This window comes from Balaenoptera borealis, assembly GCF_965194805.1.
Source record: "Balaenoptera borealis genome assembly, chromosome: 6".
NCBI classification, from domain to species: domain Eukaryota; kingdom Metazoa; phylum Chordata; class Mammalia; order Artiodactyla; family Balaenopteridae; genus Balaenoptera; species Balaenoptera borealis.
Genome location: NC_138863.1, coordinates 38,430,411 through 38,454,075, shown reverse-complemented (window position 1 = coordinate 38,454,075; position 23,665 = coordinate 38,430,411). Strand labels below are relative to the sequence as shown.

Below are 23,665 nucleotides of genomic sequence, written 5' to 3'. Positions count from 1 at the left end.
AGGATAGCAAAGGAGAGGAGTCTAGGATGTCTGTCTTGTTTTCAGCTTGGAGACACAGGATGAATTTTAATGCTACTGAATATGATAGGTACTATAGGTTGTTCAAGGAAGAGAGGACAAAAAGTGTGTTTGAGTATCTATGGAACAAGAACCTGGTGGAGATAGTGTACATGGTGCTTCAAAGAGTTCTAAGCTATGGAGCACATTGGCCATCTGACATCTCTCTAACACCATCCAGGAGTGATGATGGTCTGAAAGTCTTCAGTGAAGGGACTTTACAATCAGTCTTGTATGAACCATGTCTACATTTACTACACATTTTTTAGATAGCTTTTCATGATTTTAAATTTGTTTTGCTGTAGTTAAAGCCCATTGATTTTCTTGCTCAGAGAAGGAAGGGCACATCTCCTTAATCTCTTCTATCTAAAAGAAATTCTTCATCTATTAGTGGAAGGACTATTAGTGCAGTCAGCCTTCAATCAAGTTTATTCCCAAGCATATGCATATGCCCACTTTACTGCTTCAGATGCTGTAGGTGGTTGGCAGTTACTCTGTTGACTAATGGATCTAGTCTAAGAATTTAAAAAGTCAGAGCTGGAAGGATATGAGAAGTTACTGACTCAAATCTCCATATTTTACAGCTGAGGAACCCTTTAAGCTGTTTAAATTCAGTTCCTTTTACTCTTCCTAAAAGGATGTATTCTTCAATTCTTAATGTATCTATGGTTTTTATTGGAGCATCTCCAAGTGTTCTTCATTCGTCTTTAACTAGGGAGTCTGGAGCTGGTTCTAATGAACAGAATAAACCCAGCACTCATTAGAATGACTAATATACTTCCAAGTTCCTATTTATACATTCCAGTCTCTTTTTGTTTTAAAATCTGTATTGCAAAAACAATAAACAACATAAATTCAGAGCAAAAGTTGCCCACAAACCTAGAAAAATGGTACAGATGAACCAGTTTGCAGGGCAGAAATAGAGACACAGATGTAGAGAACAAACGTATGGACACCAAGGGGGGAAGGTGGTGGGGGAGGGTGGTGGTGGTGGGATGAATTGGGAGATTGGGATTGACATGTATACACTAATATGTATAATGGATAACTAATAAGAACCTGCTGTATAAAAAAATAAATAAAATAAAATTCAAAAAAAAGAAAAAAATGTTGCCCACAATTCTGTCACTTAATTAAATCAATGTTTTAATTTGTCTACGTTGCCTTCTAGCTCTTGCTCATAAACATATTCAATTTTAACCTATTTTTGTAATATAAAACAATGTATATTCTACATTTTATATTTTCATAATTTAACATTATGTCATGTACATTTTCCCAATTAACTACAAGTTCACTACTTCCTTATACCCTCCTCCTTCAACATTGTTGGGTTAAATCCTGCTGTATCTTTGTCCATGATTGTATATATTTACACTGTATAGACACCTATAAACATACATATGAATTTTAACAGATGTCCTCTGCTTTGTACTACCCAAGTTACTATCATATCGTGAGGCTGGCAGCAAGGAAAATGAAGAGGGATTATTAATATATACTGGAAAATATGTTCTTATCTCTAGGAAATGTTATTAGCATCATGAAAGGCTTTTCTTTTTCAATATCTGAAATGTTGTGGGAAATTAATTAGTTTTCTCAATCTAATTTCTAGTGTCAGCTGTGACATCACAAAGCAAGCTCCCAGATGGCACCAACTGAGCCCTTTATCAGATTTTTTAGCACTGATGCCAAAATGAAATAGGCCCAGCAGCCTCATCAAAATTTACATTGCTAATGTGTAGACCCTGCGAATGAAGTTAAGTAGAAAATCCATCAATTATCAGGTAACAGTCCTCTAACAAAGTTTTTACGGATTTTAAGTAATCATAAAATAGAAAGGAATAAATCTCAGGCCTGAAGAACATAAAACATGGCAAGTAACATAAAATCATGGGATGGACTTGGAAATCGAGAAATCATTTCTGAAAAAAGAAAGTCAAAAGGGAATTATAAACCCAAGTCAGCTTTCTGGTTTTTGTTATTGTTGTTGTTAAAAATTGAGATTTCAGGATAAGTTAGTATTTTAAAGCAAATTTAGTTTTCACTTACAGAGCAATACAGAATTCCAATGAACTTAGTCTTTTGTCCTCTGTGGAAGGCCCACTGGGAAGTATTCAATTTTTCATTGTTATCACTATGACGTTTGTCTGTTCCACACACTCCTTTTGTTCACTCTGCAGCTCTTAGCCATCTGTCCTGTTTTCTGGAGAGCCTCATAAACACATTTAGGTTAAACCATATGGACATAAAACCTGTCATTGTATTATAGTCAAAGTCTGGTTGTTGTTTTTTAACAGAAATGCACTTGACCATTCTCACTTCTTCAAAAGCTTCATCCTAATCCTGGAACCAAACATCAGTCTGATAATTAATCAGTTTTGAGTGTGTGTCTTAAAGTAAAACACCTGAAAAACAGATGTTTTGAAGTGGCCAAATTTTCTCATCAATTCTGCTCAAATTCTATTTTAAATGGCTTTCAAGCCATTCATTATATTGGCCTCCTCAGTTTTTTACTTCTTTATCTCCAGTGCTTTTTCCTTCAATTTTCCTCAACCACCCACTCCTGTGATTATGTTCTTGACTTTGTCAACATCAAAACTGCACCACTTCTAAAATCTTTACTTCAAGCACCCCATGTTTAGCTTACCAACTCTGGTGCTACAGCTCAAGAATTCTTCCATCTTACCAAGTCCTTCAGTCCAGTGACTGGGCCAATTTTTCACTCTCCATCACCTCCCTCATATCTTCATTTCCCTCCTTACCCAGTTTAGAATCCATGATCTACATAATCATGTCTATTGAATACACTGTAGTTCCATAACTCCCCTTGGGTTCATTTTGCAAAGCTCTATCCTTGTTTAAGTTCCACTATCTACTTACTCTATGCCTGTACCAACATTGATGAAAAAACCCACCAGGATGACTGGTACCACTTAAAATTCATGGTCATAAATCTCAAGTGTGCTAAGCCTTACTCAGCAATCCTCCTCTGCTGCTCTAAAATGTTCCTTCTAAAATTACCCTCCCATCCCTTCTCACACCTTCTTCTTGTTCACTCCCAGACATTCCCCTTAGCATTGATATACTACATACAGTGTCTCCTATCTTAAAAAACAAATACTCTCTCTGGTCTTCACATCCCTCCAGCTACTGCCTTATTTTTCTTCTTCCTTTTACCTTCTCCCCTTTCTTTCCCTCATTAAACCATCCTCTTTGGATTGTTGCCCCCCCCCCCCACTCTGATGCATCTTTCTTGCAAAAGTCACTAATAAACTCTATGTTGCCAAATCCAATGGTCACGCTGCATCATATCTTGACCTCCCAGAAGCAATTGAGACAGGAGACACAACTGACACTCCTTTCATACATTCTTTCTTTCCCGGGTTTCAGGGACATCTAGGTTTCTTGCTTTTCCTCCTCCCTCACTGGTCACTCCCTCTTGGTCTTCTCTGTTAGACCTTCTCTTCCTGACGTCTGAATGTTGGAGTGCCCACAGTTCAGGGCTCATCTCTCCCTACATTTACTCCCAGGGCAAGCTCCTCTCTCATCTATAATTTCATTGACCTCAGCCCCAGCCTCTCTCCCAAACTCTAGACTGCTTACTTGACATAAAACCATCAGCAAGGTCAGTCAACTCTGTCTTCAAGAGTACCCAAACTGTGCCACACTCTGTTTCCCTTGTTGCTGTACCAATCCAAGCCACCATGCTTTTACTCATCTAGACTAGTGCAGTAGCCACCTAACCACTCAATAGGGTTCCTCTCTTGCCTCCCTATCGTGGTCAGAGTGGTCTCTTAAAAATGAAGTAGGAACACAGCCATTTTTTTCTGCTTGGATTTCTCTAGTGGATCTTTATCACATTAAGAATAAAATAGGAACTCCTTCTCCTGGCTCAAAAAATTTTACAAGATCTGGCCTCAGACCACTCATGATCTCATCTCATACCACCCTTCCCTACCCCACAAGTCTCCAGCCACACTGGCCCCATTTCTGTTCCTGGAACATGCCAAGCTCATTCCTGCCTTTGGTGGTTGGCACTGGCTGTTCCCTCTCCCTGTTTCCTCCTTTGATCTCTATATGGCTGGCAACTTCTTCACATTCAGATTTGAGTTTAGACATTTGTAATTCTCAGGGAACCCAACTAAAAGAAATATGAGTTATTCAAGTTTTCAATTTCGCTGGGTGCTTTATCAACTGAACATAAACACAGGTAAGATTTTTGTGCTCTAGGTACTCATTCAACTTTTTACTTTTGAAAATTATAAAACTCTTCTAGATATTAAATATACTTCATTAAATTGTCTTTTAAAGGTAGAAAATGGTATTCTAGAAATTGTGTCTACCAGTGCCCAGAGAACCACGTGAGCCAACAGTGGTTTGTTGCCAGATCTTGCTATGGGACTGTGGGCCAAATGTTTCTGTCTTTATGAGCAGGGTTACCCCAACTGTGAAGAGGATGCAATCATCCCTTGCTTAAGACAATAAATATACATGTGCAGGCCTGCATTTGTGGGTTTAACAACAAAGGAATTAAGTATTTGTTTCAAATCTGTGTAGCACTTTCCTCCACTCACCTGCATGTGATCTTACCTGGAGAAATACACAACCAGGGAACATGTACTCGACATTGCCTTCTGAAGTTCTTTTTCTTAAGCTTGGGAGTGCTCTTTAGGAGGGGATGCAGAGTAGAGCATCTTTATGCAATTCCCTGTGAAAACAGATTTTAGAATATGGCTGGCTTCACAAGTAATACATTGATGAAGGAATGATTCAGAAAAAAGAGGAGAGCAAGTATATGAGCAGTGAGGTGGGGACGCATGGGCATTGGGGGTGGGGGGATTGTACACTGGGCTGGGTGGGACATTTGGTATCCCTGGCTCACCAAATGCTAGTAGCAAGCCCTCCCACTCCCCAGTCACTGTGCCAACCACTAATGCCCACACCTTTTCGATCACCCCCTGGAGTGCTTGAAAATTAATAAATGGCACAGCCATTATCTTTGCTGCTTTATATTTTATAGCAAATGTACCTTCAGTATGAAATCTGCTAAAGAGACAATTCATACAGTACTTTTACCCACAATATTTTTATATTAATATTTTATATTAATATTTTTAGGTTGTGTTAAGAGCCTTTTAGCTTAATGTCTTTGGCCTTGCAAGCTAATTCTGGAACACATTAAGTGTGTTAAGTGAGGGATAGATGTATAGGGATCTAAACCTACTGAATGGCATTAGGGAGAGGAATCCTTTGACAAGCAGTTTGGAGACAAAGCACCACATCGATGTCCAACAATACAATTACTCAGTGGAGGCCATTATCCCCTTTCTGCTTGCTTACGAAAGCACAAGTGAAATTAGGGGATCCGTATGTATTTCTTGAACAGGTAAATTAAGGAAGTCAAGTAAACAATTTCCTTAGCAACGACTGGGAAAGTTATCCTGGTGTGAACCCCCACTCTTGAAGGGCGCTGTGATAGAGCCGGTGTGGTCAATAGCTTCCAAAATGGCTCCCGTAATTCCTGTCTCCTGGTCCTCACACTTTTTGGTGGGATGTGACCTTGCATGTGGGATGGACCTAGTGACTTGTTTCTTATGAGTAGACTATGGAAAAAATGATGGAATGCCACTTCAAGATTCAGCTCTAAACGCGTGAGTTCTGTGAGTTTTTCTCTCTGGCTTTTCTCAGTTTGCTCACTCTCACGAAGCATGCTGCCACGTTGTGAGCTGCCCTATGGTACGGCCCATTTGGCAAGGAACTGAGGGCAGCCAGCAGCCATCAAGGGACTGAAGCCCTCAGTCCAACAACCCATGAAGAATCCTGCCAATAACCATATGTGTGAACTGAGAAATGGAGCTTTCCCTAGCCAACACTGGTATGATAGCCTGTGAGGGACCCTGAAGCAGAAGACCCAACTGAACCATGCCTGGACTCCTGACTCACAGAAACTGTTACATGATAAACACTTGTTGTTTTAAGTCACTAAGTTTTAAGGTAATTTGTTAAACAGCATTAGATAACTAATACACCCAGTCTGCTCCAAACTACAGGAAATACTCACCTGCAGTCTAATTCATGCTTTATAGTCTTCAAGACTGAAAAACACTCAGGTTTGTATACTTGAATAAGGAGTAGGCAAGGCAGAGTGCAAAACCTCCCTGAACATCTATAGCAGAAAACAAAAAACAAAAAAAATCCCACAAAACATTGTATGGCAGGTCAGCATAGAGGAGAGAACATCTATAGGCACAAGTGTGTATTCAGATCACTAATTACACAAATTTGAGCAATTATATAACTTCTCTGGGATTGGATGTTTTCATGAAAAAGGTGGTGATGGGATTGGGCTAGACTGTGAGAACTGCTAACATTCTAGGACACTGTGATCTGAGTAACTTGGGAAGCCACCCCCCGCCCCAAATCTCTTTCTCATCAGCTGGAAACCCCATAATTAGGGAGCTGTTCCTTAGTGCTTCTAGGGACTGTTCCTGAGTTACTACCCAAGGGGAGACATTTTGAATGGTGAGACAGATGGAGAAGTAATTCTATGGATATCTTTAAAGACAGTGCTGAGAAGTAGGGTCTTGTGTTACTACAAAGCAGTTGAAGAATAGTGGTGGCAGCAACAAAGGTAACATGGTTGATTTCACAATTTTGAGGACCTATTAGGCTTCTTCTTTTCTGATATATGTGATCTACAGAGTTAATCACATTTCCCTCTTACTTTGGCTGTAAGGAAGTCTAGACCAAATTCAAGTTCAGTTACAGCCACTGCATTAAACTTTAGGATTCCCATATTTGTTTGAATTCTTTTTCCTTGTCCTACTTTTTCTATTTCTAGTTTCACATGTCTTTGTTGCAAGCCAGCTTAAATTTTTATGGAAAAAGTTGGAGGCATAAACAGATAAAACAAACATAAAATATCTGTTTGAAATCTTTTGCTCTAATTGTGATTATATAAACAGAAATAGAAAATATGGAGATATACTTCTATCTTGATTATTTTCAAAATTTAAGGTTATTTGCCTTTGGCAGGGGACAAAGGTTTAAGTTAGCAGGATAACTGGTAAAATTAGCATAACTGGAAAAATTAAAGACAACACAAATTGCAACAATATTTGTACCGCTTTTATTTGTAAAAATAACCATCTGAATGCATTTCCATAGTATATTACAGTTAAGTACTTCATTACATTATTAGCATTCAGTAGTTGAAAAAGTATTAAACTGTGCTTGAGAAGATTCAGATTGGTTCAAAGTCATTTCCTCATTTTTACAGTCATGGCATTTACCAGAGTCATTCAACTCCAATTTACATACGAAAACATTACAGACAAAAATCCCACTGAAATCATCAAACAATATTTTATGCTGTTACAAATATGTTATGCAAAATATAACACTGGCACCAGATTTGTATCATCGCGCTTTACAAAGATATATTGCACATGCTAAAGCATAAAATATATAGACAAAACTACCAAACAAAAGATATTTGCATTGAATTTTTAGATCACTGCATAAGAAACGCTTAGAATTACATTTTATACACACACTCAGATTGTCACTATCTTAAAATGCTCTTCCCCTATAACACTGACCTATGGTTTACAGTTTTGTAAAAAGAGAGCAGTTTAGCACTGCAAAATCAAACAATTCCTATAGAAAACTTTGCATCTTCATTTTCATTTCAAAGCAGGTAAAAGGGGAAGGAGGAAAAAGACACTTTATACATTCAAAGAAAGGCTGAAATGAAAACTCACTGGTATTATATTGCTCTGATAACACTCAAATGAAAAAAATACCAAACATTTCACAGAACATTTTCAGAATATACAAATATAAAAAGGCACTCTAACTTCATATTACAAGACAAAAAAAGGGATGAGTTCTTCAACCAACACAACAGATAAGCAAACCTAGTTGCTCAACAGTACGAAGAATTACTAGTGCAGCAAATCCATTTGATGTTCTTGTCCTAATTTCATAATAAAATAATAAACCAAGCAGCTGTTTACTGCCTAAAGTACCAAAACATACTATGGTGCCCTTTTAGTAGTGATAAATAGAAATCCCCTGAGCTATTTACTGTGGAATCATAGCAGATTTTAGGCAATTTGGAGATAGTAACATATTTATCCAGGATAGGCAGACACCGGCGAATAGGTAAGTGCGATGAAACATGATCCCCGCGGCTGTGGTTAAAATACATTCTAAAAAGAACACATTAAGGTAAAAGCACAATGTTTTCTGTTTTTGTTTTTCTTAGAAAGCTATGTGGAAAATCTAGCTTTATTTCTAAGAGATGTATGTGAAAAACAGAACTCATAGTTTTTAAAGTCGTTTCTTAAAGGAAAAAAATTGGTCTGGGGAAGAGGGAGAAAGAGAAAGAGAGCGGGGGCGAGAGATGGATTCAGTGAACAATTCATAGCATGATTTCATTTTGTTCCTTTGTCTTCCTTCTTTCTAGCAGTGAAAGAGTGGGGAAAAGTCAGAACGCAGCTCCGTGGAGATAATGTCGCATGGCTGTCACTGCTTTGCCGCAATGTTTCTCGTTCTCTGTGCTACTCTACGGGGAAAAATGTTAATGCTGCTTCACCATTAAAGCAGGCATCGCATATCCTGCTTTAAATGCCAACTGAGCAAGATTTCCATTCACTTCTAGAAAAAGACTCCACAGTATATCATGCTTCTTCAGTGTTAGATCTCCCTTATTTTCAGGGTTTTGGTAAAGATAAGGTCATTACTGCTCATTAGCAATTTATCCACTTTTTCGAAACTCATCTTCTCGAAACAAACAGAAAGGACAGAGGAAGGAGGGGAACGCACCACCAAGAATTAAAAAAGCAATATGGTGGTGTCAAAATTTTTCAATGAAATTAATACCAGTTCTTAGAAGTCCTTTGAACAAGTTCTCATTTGTGAAGAACCCAGCATGAGTTTTTAATTAAATCCAGGATATTACAGAGTAAGATTAAAGTCTTTTACAATTAGATGAAGTATATAATACAGTATCTGTATTTGATCCAGACATGATAGAACACTGTTTTAAAAGTATCTCACATATATTATAAGATAGAAATTTTCAGGGTGAAAATGGAATCGATTATAAAATGTCGGAGAGCACTACCTTAATGCAACATGTTTCTTTCCTGTCTCTTCCTCAAGTGGAAAATAGCATGAGCTGGTGATTTTTATTTGTCTTCTTGGTACATGTGCCCACACACTGACATAGTTTCCCATTAGGTTGCTGGGATCATGTGAGATTTTCAGCGTATTCAGGATAATTTCTATATCTTTCTTTGGGCCACTTTTGGGCATATGATCCAGTACACACTTCAGTTTTCATCTCGCAGAAGATCACAGGACCGCAGTGTCTTTTAAGCTCTGAGCTGGCTACACACGGGCTGAGCCACGGATGCTTTACCCCTTTCCGACCGACGTGGAAGAACCTGAGGGTTGGCTGGAAACCTTAGGAGTGGAAATGCTGCTGGGCTTGGCCCCAGGACTGCGGGCCAGCCCAGGGAGAGTCCTGTGTATTTTCCGGCTTTTTCATGATTCCAAGTAAGACAAGTAGGAATTAAAACAGAGAACAAACAATGGATGTTTCCTCGGCATTTGTTTCGTTTCAAATAAATACAAACACATTTACATCAAAAGTATATGAACATTTTCTCTAGTTTGGCAAAAAAATAAGCCGTAGTCAACACATTATCAGTTACAAATGTTAAGCCATCAACTAGAAATCTGCGTCATAAGAAATATAAAACACAACAAAGACTGTTACGCAAAAAGATTACATTTTAACTCCATAGAAAAGCTATTTCAGTTCTCACTTCCACTTCGAAGGAAAACAATTTAAATCTTCCATTTTAGACTGAAGCATTTTGGTCCTCGTGGATAGCTGGTTGACGAACTACAGACATATATATATATATATATATATATAAATACATACATATACGTGTGCATGTGTATGTGCATAATCTAAAGAGTCTCATTCTTCTTTTTGTACAGCTATTCCAGGTGTGGAACGGGGTCCATTTGACCTAGAAGCTTTGGCAGAGGGAGCAGACATAGTATTCACTACGGTGATTTCATCATCAAGCAACTTTAATTGGCCTTAATTTCCACATTGCCCATTTCTACATCGCGTTTTCACTTTGTTCCCTTTTGGAGTCACACTTCCACTCACTGGGGCATGACTTTGACCGAGAAGCTCATTTAACATTTTACTATTGATGAACAATACTGATGGTTCTTATGTTTTCATAAAGTTAGTATTTTGATTTACAGACAAATTAATAAAGGGTAGTTTCATATTATATTTGCATATGTCTCAAAGTTTTGGTGCAATATAATTTTCACCTGAAATGTTACTGGAGAGATTTGGATTCGATCACTCGGGTGAAAATTAGTCACAGGTTTGTTATGGGGATCACTGAGTGCTATATTTATGTTACATGAAGAAAGCAAGTTCAATTTCCAGTGAACTTTTCCCTTCATCTGGCAACTTTAACAAAAATCCTCAAAAAGAAGTTCTGGATATTTAAGTGCTTACTATAGAGAGGATATGAATAATTGGACTCCTTTAAAAAGATTATTTCTGAAGATGAAGGCATTATTTCTGAAGATGAACACCTCTACCTTTGGCTTCTAGTAAGGAAGTAAACATCAAAGTGAGAAGAGGTTTGAGGCATTTCCTACCCAGCCACTCTCTCCCCTGCTGGGGGACATGAATGTCATATTGATACACTTCTGAGAACTCACTGCCGAGTGAGTACACGAAAAAAAATCTTTTAGAGACCAGTTCCCTCTCAGTTGCATTATCCCCAAAGACAAAGAATTAAATGCATTTTTTTTTTAGTCCTTGCTTAAAATGAGAGGTAGACTTTCACAGAAGTATCTCAGATCTAAGGAAAATATGAAACAAAGCAAAATCGAGGCCCATCTGTGTGAGTGCTTTGCCCTACAGCCTAGCTGCCTTCCCTCGGTTTAATTAATTCCTTCTCTACTGGCTTCTGGAAGCTCGGGCCCATAATAATACTTGAACACAACATAAACCTGGAATTCAAGCTTCTTTCCCTTCCTCCAACATGGGTGATCAAGGTAAAGCTTCTACAGTCCAAAGTCAAAATGTTTCCGAATCAGAATCATTTTCATTGTACCCATCCTCCGAGCCTACGTTGTTACTGCACAGGCTAACCATGCTACCCAGGTTGGAGAGGGTCGTCCTGCTCAAACTGTCTTTTTTAAAACAAACGAAGTTGACAGCCGTCATGGCACTGGAAGGAGAAAAAGTCATCATGGTAGCCAGAATGAGGGCCAGGCAGTCAGCCACGTCTTTGTTAGGAGCGCAAGCCAGGGCCGGGGTATGACCTGGGCGTAAATGCAGACAAGGCAGTGGTTAGTCCAGGCAATCCAGAGGTGGTGTGAGCATCCCACAGTACATCTCGAACGACCTCACACGCAGAGATGTATGTCAAGTTAGAAATCATGCCAGGCAAAGGAGTTATTTCCCACAAGTCATGCTTGGGGTGAGGCTGGAGGGGACTGGGAGTGGGAGACATTTGATGGAAGGTTTCGGGTTTTTTTTCCTGCTTACATGACAACGACAAGCATTATATTATCTGAAGTTAGGCAGAATTTCAGTCTTCATCTAGTGAACAGAAACATGAGGGGACGGGGGTGGGACACAATTCCACAAAAAAACAGCCACAGGACAATCAGAAAGATGTTTCCACCTGCGAGCACACGCACACACCATGCGCTTCGGGCTGGGGCCAGAGCACTCTCATTCTGAGAACAACGACTTTCCACTGTAGGTAATCGTGTGTCAGATTAGCAAGGATGTCAAGAATCAGATGTCTGTAAGAGTCAGTAACACCGTCCTGTCACTTCATATGTACTTTATATAAAGTATGCATAGGTAACTGGTTCTGGAGAAATGGAATCATTTGAGTAGATCAGACACAGGAAAGCGCTTGTTGTATGTGATGAAATGTACTATCATTTAAAAGAAACTTAAACAGAACTTTAAGTAATATCAACACCACCAGCCAAAGTCCCAAGTCCTAAATGTAACAGATGTGGGGAAATTGCTATTTGCCATAGAGTTGTCATTCTCTGCCATTTGGACTTGATGGGTCCAGTCCAGAAAAGAAAACTATCTCAACTCACGAAGCAGGTGCCGTGGGGAGGTAGATAAAGTCTTTGACTCCATCTACCCTTATTCAACCTTTATTCTACTGGCTGGAAAGGGGTTCCAGCCCCTTGTGCTGGCTAAACTTCCTACTAACCACTCGTTCATTTATTCAGAGGCAGTGGCTCAATAAAACTTAATTTTTTGCTGTATTGTTTATCAGCACTTGACCTGACTTCTGCTCCTCTCCTCCTTTAACAGATGATTCCTCTCCCTGGTATGAAAACAAACAAGAATGGACAGATACCTTAACATTCCATTCCACAAAGGTCCGTGATGAGTAAAGGAATTAAGATTGTAGTGCTGTACAAAATTGTCCCAAATGTTCCTAGACCTTTGGGATGTAGCTAAGCTCTGACACAGGCTGCAGTTCTATAGGCCTGGGGTTCTTGTTCCTAAGGTTGCTGTGAGCTGGACAAGCTTCAGATACAGCAGACTTACACTAGTTTATTCTGGTCTCTTTAGTCATTTTGCAGAAAAACTGTGGGCCTCTGCATGCCAACCCCAAGGCGTATATATATATATATATATATATATATATATATATATATATAGTCGTGATAAGGTATATATATATATATATGGTCGTGATAAGAAGGTGAGGGAGGGTGAGGCAGGAGGACCAAGGAGATGGAGTAATAGAGAACTTTCTGCTCCTCCTACATGAGTCAGGTTGGGGACAGAGCGGGGTACATGCTAGGATAAATGGGGCTGCAAAACCAAAACTAACAGGAGTTAGCTAATGATGTCATATGGCTGCTTACTTCTGAGAAATAGGCATGAGCTGCTAATTCCAATACCTGTAATAAGCAGTTAATTGAGTTATGTTAATACATTTTAAAATACTTTAATTAAATGCTACAATTAATGCCACATTCAAAAAATTACTTAATTCATAAATATCCAGAAGTTCCTCTTTTGCTCCCCAAGATTAAAAGGCATGGTAGTTTAATACAATTCTAGTATTCATTAGCTTTCAAAAGTTTTTAGGAAGCAGAGTAGAAAGCTTCTGTTAAGAGTTAGTTCATTTAGAAACGGAACGTGCTATAGATCAGAAGAAGCTCTTAAGCCTAAATGTTAATTTAAAAACTTTACTCATGTTCCCCAAATATCCATACTGAAAATATGAGTTCTGATCTGTTCTTAAAAAAAAAAATAGTAAGAGGTTTGATCTCAGAATGAACTGAAATACAAAGATTTTGTTTTAATTCGAGCCCTTGAGCATGCACTCATGACATGTATGATCCCTAACTCTTCAGCATATGCAGTTAGAATTGGGTTTGAATGCCAAGTTGAAAGTTTTTGAGTGTGTCTAACATATTTTAACCACCACGCTGAGGAGTTTGAGACCAGCTGCTGACATTACATGCACATGGAAGGCACTGGGGGGCTGCAGGGAGACTATATGTCTTACAATGACAGACAGGACAAATTATCCTTGCTTGATTGCTCACACACAGGGAACTTCCAAGGGGAAGAGAGTTCTCACTGCCTTTTTATCTAGCTCCTGGCTTTCTCATTTTCCTCTGGCTTCACCGCAGGTGCGTGGTACCTGCAGTAATGACTTACTTTTTCCACTTACCATTTTCATCTACAGCAAGTACGCAAGCCCCTTTGGCTAGCAGCTCCTCAACGACTACCTTCAAGCCATTGCGCGCAGCAACGTGGAGGGGTCTAAAAAAGACAACAGCGAGCATCAACTATGATATATATTTGTGTGAGAATGTGGCATTTGGGGTAGTCTGAGTGGCTAAAAGGAAGAAAAGACTTGAGAATCTATAAATAGCACATGAATATTATTACTTTTTCAAAAAAAGATATTTGTTCACCACATCTTTTCCAGGTGCTAATGATCCAACTGTTCTTCCACGTTGGCCCAAATTTCTCTGCAGATATTACAAATACTCTACACCTCAAACAACCTTAGTGACAGGACACAAGAAGCCAGAAGAAGAACTCAAGCTCTGTGTGTTTTCTAGAAGGTTCTTTACCCCTTGCTTTCTAGGTCAGCATTTGAATCACTGTTTCACACAGTTCATCAGTATGACTGGTATCACTATCACCCATATTACATAATCTTAAACCTCCTTGTTATTACTAAATACACTAAATGATGTTTTATTGAATTTAGAATACCTTAAAGAATAATATCATACCCAATATATTCTGCTATGCTGCTTAAGAATCTTAATGAAAAAAAAATCCTAATATTCCTTTGCCCTTAAAACGAACGCATAGGTAATTTCCCAAAATGGAAAATGAAGCAGCTTTCGGGTCTTTCACGCTAAGGATTACACTGAATTATATTAAAATATAATTAAGAAAATAGCTTAGAAATGCTTCAAATGTATTCTGGGAACCTGATTTATAAAACCTGTTTTCCATTTATAGTTATGTGACCTTAAACTTCACGAAGGAGAAGCCAGGTCTGTGTCTTTCACCACTGCGTTCCCAGCTCTAGCCTGGCATACAGCAAATTCTTATTGTTTGTTGAATAAATGACTATGAATCTGGGACTTAGTCAAACTTTAGTAGCCATACTTACGTCTGCAGTGCATTGTTTTTTGCATTAATAAGGCTCTCGTCTTGTATCTTGTCAAGTATTAACAAGGCACATTTTTCATGACCCTAATGAAAAAAACAAAAGATAAGAAACATGGGACAGAGATACAGAAAAGTTCTGGAAAAATCACTTCATTATGCTTTAAATTTAAAATGTATGCCCTGTCTAATAACAAAATAGGCTATTTTCTGAGTAATTCTTTTTTTCTTCTGAAAGCAAACGGTTAAACAGCCTTAGATTTTCAAAGATTCTAAATAAGGTCTATTAGGACTTGATTAATATAAATCTGATCTAAAATATTGTTATTTCTACGATAACTTTTAGAATTAATGTCCAGAGAGCTGAAGCAGAAGCTAGCTCAGCTAGGGCAGCTGGTAAACAGAGAGTAGAATTAGGAGTGTCCTTTAAATTCTTCAACAATGCTTTTTAAACACAAGTCAAGTCCCATATCCTTCCTCAAGCCTTCAAATACCACCTCAGTGATCCTCTCACTGGAATTCCCATTGTATCTGTTATCTGTATCATTCATCATCACTGGCTGCCTTATATTATGAAGAGAATCTTTTTCAGGAAAGGTCATTCTTTTCTTCCTCATCCAGAAGATACCTCTGTATCTTATGACTAATGATGGTTGATAATTTTTTAAAAATCAACTGATGAATCAGAGACACTTTCACAATTTCAGGCCTAGTGCCCTGTTAAGGGGTCACCACTTCTTAAACCCTGGATACTCGAAATGTGGCCCACAGACCAGCAACATGAGCTTCACCTGGGACTTAGAAATGTTGAATCTCAGGCTCCCATCCAGCCCTCCTAAATTAGAATTTGTACTTTAACCAGATCCTCAGGCAATTCATTTGCACAATAAAGTCTGGAAAGCACTGTACTTATACTCACAAAAACACAAACCTTGAAATGAATTTCATGAACCTGAGCACTTTTTGTGGTTTCCAAAGGCTTCTCAGAGCATGAAATGAGAAAATGCAACCAATGAAAGGAATAGCTGAGACTTCTGGTACCACTGGGTATAGATAACACCTTTAATACTACAACTATATTGAAACAAACCACCATCACTGGTGATAACTGGCATCATACTATAATGCCTTATAAGAGAGACACTTACAAAGGTAATTTTAGAAGTGTCCATGGAGTTTTCATTCTGATGTACTGCTGGCGGAGGGTAAATGGTTGTAACCTTATTATGGGGCAATTTGGTCTTAAAAATGTTCATAGCCTTAGACTCACTTATTTCACATATAGGAATTTATTTAGATTATTATTATCTACACTTAGCATTATTTATAGCAGCATATATTTGAAAACAAGTGAATGTTTAACAATAGGGGATGGGTTGAATAAAGGATGGCACAGCCCTAAGGCAGAATACCACACATCTTCTAAAACATTATAATATATGATGTCTAAAAGAAAGATATTCATAATATATGATTCAGTAACAAAAGCAGGTTGTCAAACAGTATGATCCCACTCTCATAAAATCATACATTTATCTTCTACAGAAGCAGGAACCTTGAGCTATATGTGAACACGATGCTATTAAAAAAAACAAGCACATTCTTTGCATTGAACTATGCACCAGAAAAAAGGGGAGAATAGAAGCATACATGAGTACATTTATTTGCCTCATAGGAGAGTATTTTTTGGCTGTGTTATTACAATGTCTTCACGTGGAACAAAATGAAAGCATGTGGAACTGATAACTGAGCTCCTAACCTGTGTTTAAAAGCAAAATGTGGTGCCACAACCATGAAGACAGATACAGTGGCAGCATCAAGCCAGACTGTGGCAAGACTTCAAGTGGCAAATGCCATGAAAGGCATAGCCCCTCAACCCTTGTGTGCATCTGCCCTTTGCTTCCCTCCTTCAGTTCCACTGAGAGTGACAACAGACATCTTAATTAAGAGCCAGGATACACACTTCTGAGATAGATAGATTTAGGTATTACTGTTATTATCATTATTATTATTATACTAAATAACAGTGTTTCAAATTCATTTACATACTTTACTACTAGCCAAATGTAAGGGTGTGTTCAAGTCCTTATCCTTTACAGTCAGGTCAGCCTGGGCACTGTTCACCAAAATATCTGCAGAAAAAGCCAAAAGAAAGTTACTCAGACTACATGTTAATTACATGCATTTTGGAGAAGTTACTACCAAAACAATAACACATTTAAATTTGTACAGCTCGGGCTTCCCTGGTGGCGCAGTGGTTGCGAATCTGCCTACCAATGCAGGGGACACGGGTTCGAGCCCTGGTCTGGGAAGATCCCACATGCCGCGGAGCAACTGGGCCCGTGAGCCACAACTACTGAGCCTGCGGGTCTGGAGCTGTGCTCTGCAACAAGAGAGGCCGCGATAGTGAGAGGCCCGCGCACCGCGACGAAGAGTGGCCCCCGCTCGTCGCAACTAGAGAAAGCCCTCGCACAGAAACGAAGACCCAATACAGCCAAAAATAAATAAATAAATAAATAAATTTATTTAAAAAAAAAATTTGTACAGCTCACAAAATCATATTTAATATTATTAAAGAAAAAAGGAGCAATTTATTGCCATAGCTGTTCTATTCAAATCCAAGGTCCATAGGCATTAATTTTAATTCCCTTTACAATTTTGTTATTTGCAGATAAAATGATCCTGTTGTTCTATTTGGTTTCTAAATGTTGAGAGATTTCACTGCGGAAAGGTTGGCTCGGTTTGACAAAGTCCCTCAATAACCAAGTTAACAGGGGACTGAAGATGACTAGCAGGGAGATGAGGTGGCCTAAATAAAACGCTGGTCTTTTTTCACATGTATAAACCAAGAGGATGACCAACTGCTCGATTTTACATGCCTCTGGTTTTGGATAGGCATAAACTCGAAGTCCACAAGTCAAGCACGTACCCACAGCGCTGGCCTGCCCGTTCTCAGCAGCCATCATCAGTGCTGTTTTCCCTGAATTGTCTGTTGCATTCACTTGAGCGTTGTGTCTCAGAAGAAGCTGCAAGCACTCCACGTGATCAGCAAATGCTGCTGCATGAAGTGGTGTCCTAACGATTTAAAACAAGTACGATTTTAACTTCCTGTAAACTTAACACACTCTCTTTCTATATATGCCTGAGAAACATGTGCGTGGTATCATCTTAGGGATTTAAAACTTATCAGCTTACAGAAGTGGTGATCAGGTTCCCCCAAAGGCCATTCCGGGTGGACACTGAAGTGTCACCGATGTGAACGGCACCACTAGTTTTGGGGGGTGTAGGAAGTGGCCCTGATAATAAAATTAGCATCTTTACTGACCCTTCAATCTTGAGTTCCAGTGACTTCTCTCTCATCTTTGATAAACATACTTCCAAAATTAAGCTTTAAATGTGTAAACAACTGGCTATTTTTTAAAAAGCCTACATCATTTAATGTGAATAGTTGATTTCTTTGGGAGGACAATTTGGCATGATTTATCAAAATTAAACACTATGACCTTTGAACCAAAAAAATTCCACTTCTAGGACTTTATCTCCCAGATACACTTGGTCACGTGAACAGACAAATGTACTAGACTGTTCACTGCACCACTCTTTAAAATACCAAAATTTTGAAACAACCAAATATTCTTCAAAGCAGAACAGGCTGATTAAATTATAACATATCCAGTCAATGAAATAATATGCAGCTTTAAAAAGAATATGGTAAATATACATGTTCTGGTATGGAAAGATCTCCAAGATATGCTAAAAGCAGAGCATTTCTATAGAATGTTCTCATTTGCATAAAAAGAATAGAAGCATATATATTTTTATATATTTTTGTAGCTATGTATAGAAAATATTTGGGAGAATATAAAAATTTAGAAAGAACAGTTCAAAGTGGATTTCTCAGTGGAAGAGGCTGGGGTTTCTGGGCTAAGAGGGTAATTTCTTTAAATTATATATCGTTTATTATACTTAATTTTTTAAAACCATGCTTTTGTATTACTTTTTCAATTAAAAAACATAGATGTTTGGCCACTCTGCAACCACAAAGCAGACTAAGATTCAAGACAAGAGCCATGCCATCCTGGGATCACTTACCTGCCTTTGTCATCTCTACAATTGACAATACTGGAATCTATGGCCCCAAGTAGCAATGATGCACAATTCTCATGATCATTTATTCTAAAATGAAAATAGATTTCAAATTTTAAAATCTTGCTCTCTAAAAAATTACATATCCCCTCCTACTCCATCTTCCTATGCACTATATGTTTAATAATCTGACACATTAAAAAAATCTGATGCAAATATCTGTGGTCTGTGTTTAATTTACGATTAAAGAAGACAATTTAGGTCATACAAATAAACTTTCTCTAACACATTATGAAGTGGGTAGTCTCTACTCTCAAGAATTCTCAGAACTGGACTTCCCTGATGGCGCAGTGGTTGAGAATCCGCCTGCCAATGCAGGGGACACGGGTTCGAGCCCTGGTCCGGGAAGATCCCACATGCCGCGGAGCAACTAAGCCCGTGCGCCACAACTACTGAGCCTGCACTCTAGAGCCCGTGAGCCACAACTACTGAAGCCCACGTGCCACAACTACTGAGCCCGTGTGCCTAGAGCCTGTGCTCCGCAACAAGAGAAGCCACCGCGGTGAGAAGCCCGCGCACCACAACAAAGAGTAGCCCCCACTCTCTGCAACTAGAGAAAGCCCGCGTGCATCAATCAAGACCCAACGCAGCCAAAAATAAATAAATTAATTAAAAAAAAAAAAAGAAAAATCAGAACTGCCTGCCTGATGAACTATTAAATAAACTTTGTATCACCTAAATTGTCTTCTTTAATCATTTTAACAGTTTTGCCGATGAGAATGAGATTCAAAGCTGACTACTAACAGCCTGCAAGAAAGACACACAGGCAAGGTGCCTGCTGAACCCTTTGAGTTCATTGTTCCTCTTGTCATTATCGAGGGCCATGGGTAAGTCACTCTTAGATATGAGCTCTGCTCACTTGCGTGCAGCTTTCCAATCCAAACAAACTTTACCCAAAAATTATTAAAAGAAAGGGTTTATTAAAGTTCCCGGAGAGCTTCTGGGATCCTGGAAAGGTTCTGGGACAATTATATTGGGAGTCCATCGCAGAGGGCAGCAGCCAAAGGACCATCGTGGACCTCGAGGTAGGTCCATAGCATAAACCACTGGGGGACGTGGGGAAATAAGATAAGGGATTCAGACTGTCTTGACCAATGGCACATCAAAATCTCAGTGGGCACGAGTTAGACCACTGAAAGCCATTAGAGCATCTGCCACTATGAAGAAATCTTCTCGTGAAAAGAGCAATAGATCTATAGTTAATGAGAATCTCAGAAGCCAAAGCCTCAAAATCGGTGGGCACAGATCAAGCACTGAAAAGCTGTTACAGAGCTTGCACCTAAATCTAATTCTCCTGTGCTGGGTTAAGTTGGTAATGGAATGGTTTAGATTGACACTAGGTCACCCAAAAACCTCAAGAAAATTTCTATGCTATGAAGTACGTTGTAAAACACCACAAAATCCCCAACCCAGCAGCACATCTCTTAGGTATTAATTTGGCTCCAAGAAACTCAGGCTTACCTAAAGAAATAGAATCCCCAAGTTTCAAAAAACTGAGCGCTCTACCTTCCAGCACACCTGCTTATTTTGTCTAAGAACTGTGGTCCTAGACGCTATATGTTCCAGTTAGACAAGATTATTCATTTAAGAAGTGCACTTGAAAGCAAGGGTTCCCAAATCAATAAACAGAATGGAATACTTATTTTAACCGGTATGCAGAAGCCCCCAGAAGGCTTCAAGATTCCAAAATAGCCTTACTGAAAGATTTATTGCAAAAGGCTAATGAAAAATTAAAGATGCAGAGGTACCTAAAACAAAAGACTATAAGACAAATGTGACCCTACTACTCCCCTCTGCCCTCCTTTACCTGAGTACCCAGGGTCTATTAATCCTCTACCTGAATTGCCTTTCCATTCTGAAAAGGCTACAAGACCATAAGCAAAAGTCTTCTCAAAGTTACTGGCCTTACAGCTGCAACAATTCCAAGGGCAAAAACCTAAAACACTGTTGCACGGTCGTCAAAACACCAGAGATTGGTGTCTCATTTGCAATCAACAGGGAAACTGGAAAAAAGATTGCCCTAGAAGGTTTTATGCAAATCCTTGGTTTAATTAAAACAGGCATGTCTTCAGACTTATCAGAATTAAATATAAGGCAGACATACAACTTTTATTCTACCTAGGTTTACTAAAAGTCAAGTAAGCCCATGTTATCTCTGTTACAGAATTTGTCAGCAAGAAAAATAACCTAAGATCATGGTTAGTTGTTTAATGTCTCATGAAATTTTCATGACTAATCCAAACATAATTGTTAAGAACTGTAAATTAAATAGATGTAAGTAAGATAAAAGTTTATAAATGAACTTTTCAACAAGTATGCTTTATGGTATGTCTACTTTAAAGTTTCCAAAATGCTTTTGGTAAGTTGAAACCTTAAAGCTACACTGAGATAAATTAAATAATGGATATTCATTGAATATCTAGATCATTTCCAAATAAGATAAAATACTGAAACTTACTCAACATAAGTTTATCCACTTTTGGCTTCCTTTTACAGAGGACCTAAGATATTTGGTTCTATTAGTAAACATGTTTTGTGCCATGCTGAAAAATTTACTATAAGGAAGAATATACTTTAAAAATTAGGAAGTGTATTCATAAATTTGCCAATCCACAGAGTGCTACTGTAACACAGTCCACAATTGCTTATTTCTTAGTTTTAAGATTTAAAATTAAGGATTCTAAGGGTTAATAATTTTAGTCAATTAAAACTAATTAGAAATAAGGGTGAAAGAAAACAACTGTATATGAAAAGTAGGTAAGAAAAGTAGAATTTATTTTTTGGATAAGAAAACGTATGAAGGACATTTTTGTTATCGTTTGTTCATTTTATTTTGCTTTGGTAAGGGAAAAGAGAAAGTAACTTTGTCTTAAAGTAAAATGACTGGTTATTCCAGAATTGGAAAAAAGGGGAAAAATAGGACAAAATCTGACTGGATGTAAGAAAGTTGTAGAAGATTTGTGGAAAGGAATCTTGGAAAAGGAGTTTTATGTGTGGTTGAGTTGGCTAAGATTGGAGTGGACTTAAGTTTTTAAAAAATGAGTTTTTGTTTTTTTTTTTAATCTTTATGATCCTCTTTATTTTTTTTTTTAATGTTTTTATTGGAGTATAATTGCTTTACAATGGTGTGTTAGTTTCTGCTTTATAACGAAGTGAATCAGTTATACATATACATACATCCGCATGTCTCTTCCCTCTTGCGGCTCCCTCCCTCCACCCTCCCTATCCCACCCTTCTAGCTGGTCACAAAGCACTGAGCTGATCTCCCTGTGCTATGCGACTGCTTCCCACTAGCTAGCTATTTTACATTTGGTAGTGTATATATGTCCATATACACTACCATATATACACTACCATAAAAAATGAGTTTTAATATCAAAAGTACAGTAAAGCAAAATTAGAATTTGGTTTTCTGTTAAAAAGACAAAGTTTTTTTTTTTTTTTAAAGATTACTGGTGTGCTCTTAATAAGAAATTATAAACAAAGGTTTTTCTTTACCTTTTAAATAATCTGCCTGAAAAGCAAAGATTTTGTGTTTCACCAAAATAATTTACTGTGCTTCACACTGACTTTACCCGGTCTTACTTAAGAAAAACCAGTCTTCTCAATATTAACAGAACTAAGGTTTCTGTTTGTTTTTGTTTTTAACTGCTATGTAATGTTCTGTATTTGCCTTTAAAGTCTTTAACTGTCACTTTGGTTAAATGGATAATTAAGTATTGTTTCACAGTGATCTATGATCCTATATGATCAAACGTTTTAAAAGCTTTTGCTATTTTGATAAACTTTCTAAAATCAAATTCTAAATAAAGTCTTAAACTAACTTTGGGATTTTTCCACAGGGCCCCCAGAATATCTCAAAAGATTTGTTCTCTTCCCTTATCAAAAGAGAAATGTTAAACTAATTATGCTTATTTGACATGTTAAATTACATAGGAAGCATTGTCAAATAAGAAGTGATGTTTAACCTTCTTAGGTTATATTTGTAGGGGTCTATGTTATCTATATGTGTTCCAGAAATTGTATAAAATTCCTAAAAATCTGGTATGTCCTGGTATAATGTTTTCAGTCATAATTCCAGTTATCCAGTTATTCCAGTTAAATGTTGGGTGTCACAGAAATAACCAAATTTTCTTGTTAATTCCATTATAATGAACTCTCATCAGATCTTTAACCACAGGCATTTTTAAGTCTTTTGTCATCTGTAGACAGTTAATTGTTTTACTCTGATGCTTTTGCAAAAGAGAGATTCATGGAAAAGACCCTACCAAGTACTCCTGACCACTGACACTGCTGCCAAATTACAAAGTGTTGAACTTTGAGTGCATATTTCAAAATTAAAGAAGGCTCCACCTAACACCTAGTCCTCGGAAAAAGCCAGAGACCTCAAAATCAGATTGACCAGAAGTAGCTAACACCGAAGTAAACTGTTTCCTCCCAAGATGTTGGATCAAGAATGTTTCTTTCCATTCCTCTTCCCCTCTCTGGCCATCCTTTTCCTTATACTTACACCACGGAGGTCTTTACAATTTTTTTATCCACCTTTTGCCTTGCCCTTGCCTGGAAAGATATATCACTGTTCACATATGTCAGGCCATTGCAAAGGGGGCTGATCTAACCTCCAACCTGTTGGATTTGCTACAATGCTGGTGATCCTGTGGTTTTGCCTACAGAAACTTCCCTCTGATTGCTAATGCCTCAGTTTCTCTGGAACGA

General features: G+C 38.1%; 1 protein-coding gene and 1 long non-coding RNA gene across 3 annotated transcripts in view; one reads left to right on the top strand and one right to left on the bottom strand.

Moving 5' to 3' along the window:
- Nucleotides 1-933: 933 nt before the first annotated feature.
- LOC309631279 overlaps nt 934-23,665 on the top strand; it is a 357,852-nt gene continuing 335,120 nt past the window's right edge. Inside the window, exon 1 of the long non-coding RNA XR_014246173.1 lies at nt 934-1,044. This is a non-coding gene — a long non-coding RNA (uncharacterized lncRNA). The remainder of the gene's footprint in view (nt 1,045-23,665) is intronic.
- ANKRD44 (ankyrin repeat domain 44) overlaps nt 7,174-23,665 on the bottom strand; it is a 323,453-nt gene continuing 306,961 nt past the window's right edge. For both annotated transcript variants that reach the window (XM_082397319.1, XM_082397320.1), the window contains exons 24-29: nt 18,896-18,979; nt 17,733-17,878; nt 16,853-16,935; nt 14,808-14,890; nt 13,845-13,936; nt 7,174-11,439 (exon numbers count right to left, since the gene is read on the bottom strand). In XM_082397319.1, coding sequence (XP_082253445.1) covers nt 11,192-11,439; nt 13,845-13,936; nt 14,808-14,890; nt 16,853-16,935; nt 17,733-17,878; nt 18,896-18,979 — 736 coding nt within the window. In that variant the 3' untranslated portion in view covers nt 7,174-11,191. The remainder of the gene's footprint in view (nt 11,440-13,844; nt 13,937-14,807; nt 14,891-16,852; nt 16,936-17,732; nt 17,879-18,895; nt 18,980-23,665) is intronic.